Consider the following 9,471-nt stretch of genomic DNA (forward strand, 5'->3'; position numbering starts at 1 on the left):
ATTTTTTTAGAGAAATAATGTATTATTCTTAGCTCAAAATTAGATAACAAACCACAGAAAAAAATAGAAGCGAAAAAAATAAATTAAAAATCTGAATCCAATTTGTCTTCCAAATCTTCACTGTCATCAGTCTCTTTCTTCTTTTGAAAGTACAAGAACTGTCACAAATAAATGACATTTTGGTTTTGGTGTGGTTTTTTGTTGTTAGTGTACTGAAGTAGCTTTGTGGATGTTGGAGACATAGATCGACGCCGTGTGGGTGGATGCTATTTGTCTGTCATCCTCATTATCATCAGAGTAAATTACAAAAATCATCCTCTATGTATGTCACTTATTGCAAACTGTGTCATTTTTCTTCAATAATTACAGAAAACGTACTCGATGTTTGCAAACCCTTGCAAGTTATGTCCTTTAGCCATAACTCAGTTAATTTTTTGTGGTTAAATCTGACCAAATGGACCCCACATGAGGGTATTTTGGTCATTTTACTCTCATGTGAAGTCTATTTGGTCAGATTTAACCACAAAAATACCCTCATGTGGGGTTCATTTGGTCAAATTTAACCACAAAAATTAACTCAGTTAGGGCTAAAGGACATAACCTGCAAGGGTTTACAAACATCAAGTACGTTTTCTATAATTACTGAAGACAAAGGACACAGTTTACAATCAATGACATACATAAAGGACGATTTTTGTAATTTACTCTTATCATCATGGAGTCCAAAATAGCATTTACACTGGGATCGGTCTGTTCTCCTCATCCAAGCCTTCTTCAAGAACAAAGAAGACAAAATGACATATTATTGTCAGCAGTCTCTTTTTCTTGAAGATTTGTTCATCTCATGCAGCAAAATCATACTCCCCTCACCTAACAAATCATTTAGTGAAAGTTCACACAGAACAATACTGAATATCCAAGAAACGATGTTTGCCATCTTTGATTTTTTTAACTTTTTTGGCGTTTTACAGTGAGTGGTATTTAGGAATCATGGTGTTTGTTTTTTTGGTGTGATTAATGGAAGGTGCTGAGGACGTTTCTCTTTATAGGATGTTTTTGGCGCGTAGTTTAGGTGGGATATTATTATAATAATAAATGCAAATAATAAAGTATCCGGTTTTGCTCAGCTTTATCTGTTAAGTCTGTAACACGTCTCATCTTTCAAGTTTGACGTTTTATATTTTATGGCATTTTATATTTTATGGCGTTTTTGTAGGCCAAGATTATAAAATACACTAACTAAAACAAAGAAATACTACGCAGGAAAAACATTTTATGGCGTTTTGTATTTAGTTGGCGTTTTCTATTAATTGGCGTTTTATGTAAGAAACGATGTTCACCCTTTGTACCCTTCATAAAGCACGTTCAAGTAATAAAATTGATATTATTTACAAAAACGCCACCGCGCCAATCACTTAGTCCATAGATTGTTTTGATCTGACGATCCATAAGCGTTCTCACCGTTCTCATACTTTTCACCGTTTTCTCTAAATCCTGGCCGTGTATATATATATATATATATATATATATATATATATATATATATATACACATATGGGGTTTTTTACAAAGTGTATTTTGTCTACAAAGTCTAAGAGGTCTTGTGAGTCATTGGATGAGTTATATTAATGGTTGAGATTTATTGGGTGGCATTATTGTAATATTTGTTGTAATTATTCACTAATTTATTGGATTAAGGTTAAATTCAGCGTGTCCTACATTCAAGAAAATCCACATGGAAATTCCTCCCTTCTTTTTAAACATCAATAACTTTATACGTAATTTGTTTTTAGAAATACTACACCATAATAATACCATAATAATGAGTGGATTTTTATCTTTAATATGAGTACTATATTAGCACATATACACACACATTTCAACTAGTTGATCTGTTTTACCTGGAATAAAGTTTTTATATGATGTTGTAATTTATCAATTGGATTGTATATCGTTTAAAGTTTAGATGATATGTTTTAAGTAATAATGTGTTTTATAATTAGGAATTTTGTGTTTTAATAGTTGTTTGGGTGAGCATATGTCTTTTAAAGTTTGGATAATTTGTTTTAAGGAATGGTGTGCTTTACCAAATCCTATAAAATATCATTAATTATTGCAAAATACTTATAACACAATATTTACCAAATCTGTAATGATAAAACACTATGCGAAGAAATAATCATTGGTCATTGCAAAATACGTATAACACAATATTTATATGAACATCTTGTGACTACGGTGGAAAAATATAGGGGAGACAATTGTGGGTTTGGTCGTGGATTGATATGTATGTGTTTTTGGTTTGAAATTAATAACGTGAGCATACTATCCCTACATTTATTTGTGCCAGAGGTATCAACTTTAACCAAAAAAAATACTTAAACAATGTAATCTGGACACGAACCATGAAACCCTATTATCTATGCATGTTGGCAAGTCAAAGCAGGTTAGGCTTGTCAATGAGTTGTAACAAAGTTGAAAACCGTCCATACAGGTCATAACCAAACCGCAATAAAGTTATAAATGGATTAGACATGGCGTTAACAACATGGCTTGTCTAACTTATAACTAATATATTTAAAAAAATATTTAAATTTCAAATTTAAATTTAAATGAGTACAACCTAAATACGACCCACTTATTAATCATAAAAGGGGATAGCTAGGATAACATATTGTGAGATAAGTTATTCTCAAGTAAAAGCCAACCATTGGGTGTCAGTCCAGTGGCCACCGACCCCACTTTAAACCGGCTTGAGGATTCATAGAGGTCACGAGTTCGAAACCTGGTAACCCCAGGCTCTTCATTTCCCCTCGAGTTGGCAGGGATTTCTCCACTAGACAGCGTTGTCGGGTCGCTAGCTTGGGAAGTGGGATCACTTTCGCGATCGGGGGTACCGTGCGGAACTTGATTGGAAGTTGTGAGTGATGAGTGAATGATGAGTTATGGGCGCCCCTACCCCCCTTATAAGGGGAGTGGGGGTGGTTACAAGTGATAGAATTTCATCACTCACAAACATCCAATCATGTTCCGCCATGTCAGCAACCACTATTCTATCACTCAAAAGCATTTTTTTGTGGCGGTGGTCATCACTAGTGATAGAATTCCATCACTCACAAATTTTTTTAATTTTTTTTAATTAGAAATTAACGATAAAACACTAAAATTATAAATTTCATTAAAATTAAAACATACTAGTTCAATTTAACATACTAGAAATATTTTAGGCTACAATTTAAAAAAATACTAAAAAAACTCTACTCCTCGTCCGACTCATGAAACTCCAAACCTAAAGAACCTACTATTTTTCGAAAGTGAGATACCATCCCCAAGAAAAAATGCCTAGTCTGTAATATCATCCGTTAACATAGAATGGACAGAAGGGTGCGGTACCATCCGTTACGGTTTGAAACAACGGGGACGTGTGCAACACATTGATGTCGTTGTTTGAACCTGGAACACTGAAATATGAATGTCAAATCCATAAATCATTCGATGCTACTGCTTCTAGTATGATGGTTGGTCTTTTGATGTCACCCCTAACATGCCCCTCGCAACTCTCTTGGACAATTTTTTCACTCGATATGTGTACAATCGATGCTACCGAGCATCCATGGAAAATGCCATCTAGCCTCATGTGCGGCGTAAATACGTGAGATGTCGTGTCTCGTCGGTTTACGTAAAAACTCTTTACCATACAACTTAATGACCACGTTGCAAAAAAATTGCAGACATTCACGGGAAGTTCTGGACGCCATAGCTAGGTATTCATCAAATTGATCGGGAGGGTTACCTGTCGGTATTTGGCGAATGGCGGACGTGCATTTTTGTATCACCGTGAAACTTGGTTTGCCCCTCGCATCGTAACCTTCTTGAAACCATTCCTCGCTTGCTTCGATTTCTCCAACAATCTTTAAAATTAATTCTTTTGGTAAACGAAACTGATCTCTAAACGTTTCGGCATTATAGAGCGGATTCTCCACAAAATAATCGTTCGTTAACACTTCGTTGGCATGTATACGATCACGATCACGATCTACCATCTTCTTCTTTGGGCGGGACGAACTAGTATCAAGTTCGTTATACACCGACACAAAATATTTAAGCGTCTCATTGTCGGAAGACGACTCGGTATCGCTATCGCTATCTATCGGAAACGTCGAATCCGTAGAAAACTCCATTTGAGAAAGATGTAGATTGTGTGAAATGTGTTTGTGTTTTAGTGTGGGTGAAATGTTTAAAAACTGAGAAGTATATATAAAAGGTTTAAAGGTTTTTTTAAATAAAGTTTACCGTTAAAAAACGGTCAAAATCAACCCACAACGTTCGAATTTTTGAATCTTCAACGCGTGATGTGTTCAATGCGTGCTTAATTCCACGCGTGGTGGATTATGGTGGCGGCGGTGTGCAACTGTTTTTCACGCGTGACAGATGGTCCATCACGGACCACCCCGCCTCCCCTAAGTTAGGTTGCTTTTTACCCATACAATAGGTAGCATATGCAAAGTTAAATTACAGGCTCTCAATAATCTTTGACAATGTTACTTATATTATGTCCTTACTGTCCATACATACATACTCTCTTACCCTTTGGTCTTGGTCTAACTCATAATTGCAGTGAGGAAAGAACATTCACTATGGAAAACATTGATTTGGAGCTTGGAGACGCGGGGGCGATTCAAAAGAGCGTCCAAGGTGTTTCTGATCGTTTAAAACTACATGAAAACAACAATGCTAACCAATTCTCTCCATCAATTTACATGGCACCTCGTACCCTACGAGATTTGAGCACTAGTTCTTTCAGCCCTCGGGAGGTCTCTATTGGACCCCTACACAGAGAAGATGAGAATGTGCAAGCCTTTGAATGGCAGAAAGAAACTTATGTGATTAAGCTGATGAGTCGTATCCATTCCCCACAAGAGGAAATACTGAATTCATGCATGCAAAAGGTGTACGATTCAATGGAACAAATCAAGGCATGCTATGGTTACACTCAAATGATGACACGTGATCATGATAATATTAAATTTGCTGAAAGGATGGTTATGGACGCTTGTTTCATACTTGAATTCACTCTCCAGATTTCGGAATCTCAAGTTGAATCATATCGAGGAAACATGTTGCCCGACCAAACCATAATTTTTGATTTGGTGTTGCTAGAAAACCAGATCCCTTTCTTTATTCTTAATGAAATATATCAATGCACTGTTTTGAAATTTAATCAAGACGCTGGATCCCTTATTGATTTTATCCATCCACTTCTAAACCTTCTTAACATCTTTAAGGACAATATAAAAATGGAGAATATATCCATTAGTAACACTGATCACATTCTCAGCCTTTTACATCAATGTTACAAGCCCCAAGCTCCAATTAGATCAACTTTCTTAACCTCAACAATGCCTTCGGCTCTAGATCTAGACAACGCAGGGGTCCACTTAAAACCTAGCCAAAATCCAACATGGTTGATGGAGATCGGAGTGAAATTACCTAGGTTCCCATGTTTTTCATGGTGTTGGGGTAAGCCTACTCTTAGAATGCCGGTATTGTATGTTCATGATTTCACTGAATTGGTTTTAAGGAATCTCATTGCGTATGAGCATCGTTCAAGTCAAACTCATAATTATATTACATCGTATGCTTATGCCATGGATATGCTAGTGAATACTCAACAGGATGTTGCCAAGTTGGTAGACTCGAGAGTCCTTGTCAACAATATGGGTTCAAATGAAGAAGCTACTAAGATGATCAACAACATATGTAAAGAAGTTGCACAAGTACATTTCTTTTACGGTGAAAATTTCGAAAAATTGAACAAGTACTGTCGTGGTTACTGGCCAGAAAAAATGGCTTGGTTGAAGACGACTTACTTTAGTAGTCCATGGAGTTTAATTGCTTTAGGGGTTGGAACAATCCTATTTGTTCTAACTGTGGTTCAGACCATCTATACCATTAAGTCTACTTGAAGCAACAAGTGGATATTCACTGTAAGTTTATCTTCTTTTCCTATTTATTTTTTTTACTACATATACTTAACACATATAAGTATTCATAAAATTCATGGAAATTGCAAGTGGAATTAATTTGATTAAAAAACGTGTTTGAGTGATTAGAAATGAAAGAGGAATTGGATTTATGTTGAGCTATTGCTAAGATACCCATTCATATAATGGTGGCTTTTTAGTGCAAATAAAGGGGATGTGAAATTTTGTAGAACCATTATTAGTTGGGGTGTTTAGCGGCTCGAATATCGTTTTGTGTGAAGTGTTCAGATTAGTTTTTTTGTATTTGGAAAAACAAAAAATCTCACTAACCAATAACCGAACCAATCCAAATTCACAATTGTCTAACCGAACCTTTTTTTAAACTAGATTCAATTCGGCTAGGTTCCGATCAGATATTCAAATCAATGTTCCGAACCATTTTTAAACTGAATTCAATTCGGCTAGGTTCCGATTGGATATTCAAATCATTGTTCATACTCACTTCATCTATATAAGGATTTATACCCTTTTTATTCTCAATTTCGGTGTGTATAATTTTGAAATAGCAAATAAGTATAACATCAAATAAGGTTGAAATTGATGATTTAGGGTTAGAACTCGAGAATTCATTATCAATAGCGACTGAGTGATTGACGACTAACAGTGGCGGATCTAAGAACTTTTTTCACTGGATTCCTTTTGGTAGATTCTCACTATTTTTTTCCAAATCATACCAGATTCTCACTAATTTTTCCCATTTTTTCTAAACCGAATGGGTTCCTAGGAACCCACAAAAGTGGCTTAGATCCGCCCTGACGACTAACAAGAGTGTGTGAGCTATTTAGGGTTTTGGATGATTGGATTATCAAATGTGTAGACATCAGACCAGATGTCTAATGGATGATTCGATTATTGGCTACCATAAAACTTGGTATATGGGCTCAATAGTCAATTGGGCTGGGTCATTAACAACCCTACAAACAAAACATATTTAATTTGTTGAATCGCGATTTCACTAAAATACTGGAGTTCCCAATTCGGATACGGCTAAAAAACACCGAATTAACAACCCGGATTGTTGTTTTTTTTTTTTATTACGGGTATGATTCAGTTTTCAGTTTTTTTTTGGTTAATTTTTTCACCTTTATTTATCTTAAGCATATAGTGAGGGTATTGGTTACCCAAATTTATGCACTTTCTATGCCTCTCCTATGTAACCATTCGATGCATGAAAGATCACCGTAAGGCTATGGGTACTTCGTATTGTAAACTAATCGAGGACTCGGTATTTGATTTCAAAATGTTTTTAAATATCTTTGAGAACATGTTAATTATTATATGGTTGTGTACTTGCTTAGAGTTATGCTAATGAGTTCTTTTATGTTGTGAATATTCAGGTGAAGGATCGATTGTATCGTGTGCACAAGTAATTTTCATCCTAGCTAGGTTGTACATTTGGATGGGTACTTATAATGTGTTACCTATTTATGTAATGTCGTGCTTGATTTAAGTTATGATGTCCTTGCCTTTTGAAATTTATAATTTCTTTGAAGACTTTTGAAACAATAGGGAGCAATATTTCTTGTTCTTTAAATTGTGATGTGTTTAGCCTTTTGTATCTCTTTCTATAACTTAAACGTATTCGATTTATAAAATGAAAAATGTCAATCATCCATCTTTTCTTTGGAACATTTTCCCGCAATACATGTATGATGTAAAACTGAAATCATTATGGAAACTCTCACGTGTTGTAACTAATTAACCATAGGTTCTAAATCACCATTTATTATTCAAGAACATTTTACACTAAACTTAGCGACCATTAGGTTCTGGGTTTGATTCCCACAAGGGGGTTTTCCCAGATTTATTGGGTTTCCTTCTGAATTGGTGTATAGGCATTATAGCTTAGTGGAGATGGATATGATCGGGTGATTTTGCTAGTGGCACGATGTAACTCCAGTGGTCCGTCAATGATCCAAATTTGCCGTTCAAAAAAAAGTATACTTCTTAACATTTGCGATAAATCAGTTTGCAATATCAAAAGAAATTTCATTGTTTGTGGTAGCAGTAAGATTGAATTACACCTAGGGGTGTACACGAGTCTAGCCATTATGAGCTAATCGAGATTAGTTTGTTGTAAGCTCGAATTGATCCGAGCTGGAACAAGCCCGAGCTTGAGCCTTAAAATAAGTTCATTTACAAATGAGTCCGTGTTTGAGCCCAAAAAAAAGCTTGTTGATAAATGAGCCAATCTTTATATCAAGCTTGGCTAGACTCACAACAAGCCTGTTTTATATACGAATAATGTTTTTACTAATATAATATGTGGGTGAGGTTCAGCTATAAGGTGTGTTTTGTCTATTTTATTTTATTGAAAATATAGGAGAAAAATTTACATCGAAATAGTTGGTAAACGGGCAACAAGCTGTGCCGCTACCCCTTTTTGAATAGCAAAACTAAGCCTTTTAAAAACTACGTTCATAGATCTCGGGGTCATAACATTACTATGCATGACCCTTTGAACTCGACTAAGTAGGTCCACAGCCTCTGGCGCCAGAAAACCAAAAGTATCAAAAGCAAATGGGATAAACACGTGTTGGTTGTCAAGGCACGCTTTCTCATGTTTGGTCACTTTACCCGAAGCAGCCTTTAAAGCAGCCTGACCCACCGTGAAAGCACTACCCCCTAAGCCCACAAGCGGGGAAACCCCTGTTAGATCCACACATGCATGTTTTCCTCCTACCCATCCAAAGACCAGAATGTCGGCCGGTCGAAGGGTAGATCTCCCTTCCAACGGGTCTGTTAAGAAATTAACGGGTGCCTCTTTCTTAGCAGAAATACCAGCGCACCTGAATATGTCAAAAAGGACATCCCTAATCAAATCATGTCGGTATTTGAACCCCGGGAGCTCTTTACAATGAACCGCATGCTCCCCAAAGGAATCCAAACACGCCTTATGACAAACAGGGCATACCTCATCAACTGGGAATAAAGGAATCATGAGGCGATACTTAAGGATAGTACGATACTCAACCGGCGACATATGCTGGCCTAACCCATCTATAGGTATAGCAAGAAGGAAATCTTGTGCATGTGGTGCTCGGAGACACTCAAAAACGGCTTTTTGTCTAACAGTCAAGTCAAACTGTACTTCGATTTTGTTGACAATTTTACTAAAAGAGCACTCGCCAATGCATGTTGGGCTTTAGGGGGGGCGGTGTCCTTATTAGTGAAACCGCTGAAGTCAAAGCTTGGAATCGTACACGAAGACAAGCCAAAGCACAAACATAATCAGAATCCATACCACATATGCCACTGTCTCTTAAGATGTGGTCCTGTAGCACCCAGGATAGGGCCCTCGAGGCCACAAAAGCATAGGATGAAGCCTCTACAGCCGAATACAACCCCAAACCCCCAAACCTAATAGGTAAAGAGGCAAGTCGCCACTGGAGGTCTCCAAAGAAAGGACCTCCACAAACCACCAATT

At 36.6% G+C, this 9,471-nt stretch overlaps 1 protein-coding gene across 9 annotated transcripts in view; it reads left to right on the forward strand.

Moving 5' to 3' along the window:
• LOC110864761 (putative UPF0481 protein At3g02645) overlaps window positions 1–7,600 on the forward strand; it is a 74,790-nt gene extending 67,190 nt beyond the window's left edge. For all 9 annotated transcript variants that reach the window (XM_035984020.1, XM_022113895.2, XM_035984250.1 and 6 more), the window contains 2 exons: window positions 4,619–5,987; window positions 7,382–7,600. In XM_035984020.1, coding sequence (XP_035839913.1) covers window positions 4,638–5,966 — 1,329 coding nt within the window. In that variant the 5' untranslated portion in view covers window positions 4,619–4,637 and the 3' untranslated portion in view covers window positions 5,967–5,987; window positions 7,382–7,600. The remainder of the gene's footprint in view (window positions 1–4,618; window positions 5,988–7,381) is intronic.
• The last annotated feature ends 1,871 nt before the right edge of the window (window positions 7,601–9,471 follow it).

This window comes from Helianthus annuus, chromosome 1 (genome assembly GCF_002127325.2).
Source record: "Helianthus annuus cultivar XRQ/B chromosome 1, HanXRQr2.0-SUNRISE, whole genome shotgun sequence".
In the NCBI taxonomy this organism is placed as follows: Eukaryota; Viridiplantae; Streptophyta; class Magnoliopsida; order Asterales; family Asteraceae; genus Helianthus; species Helianthus annuus.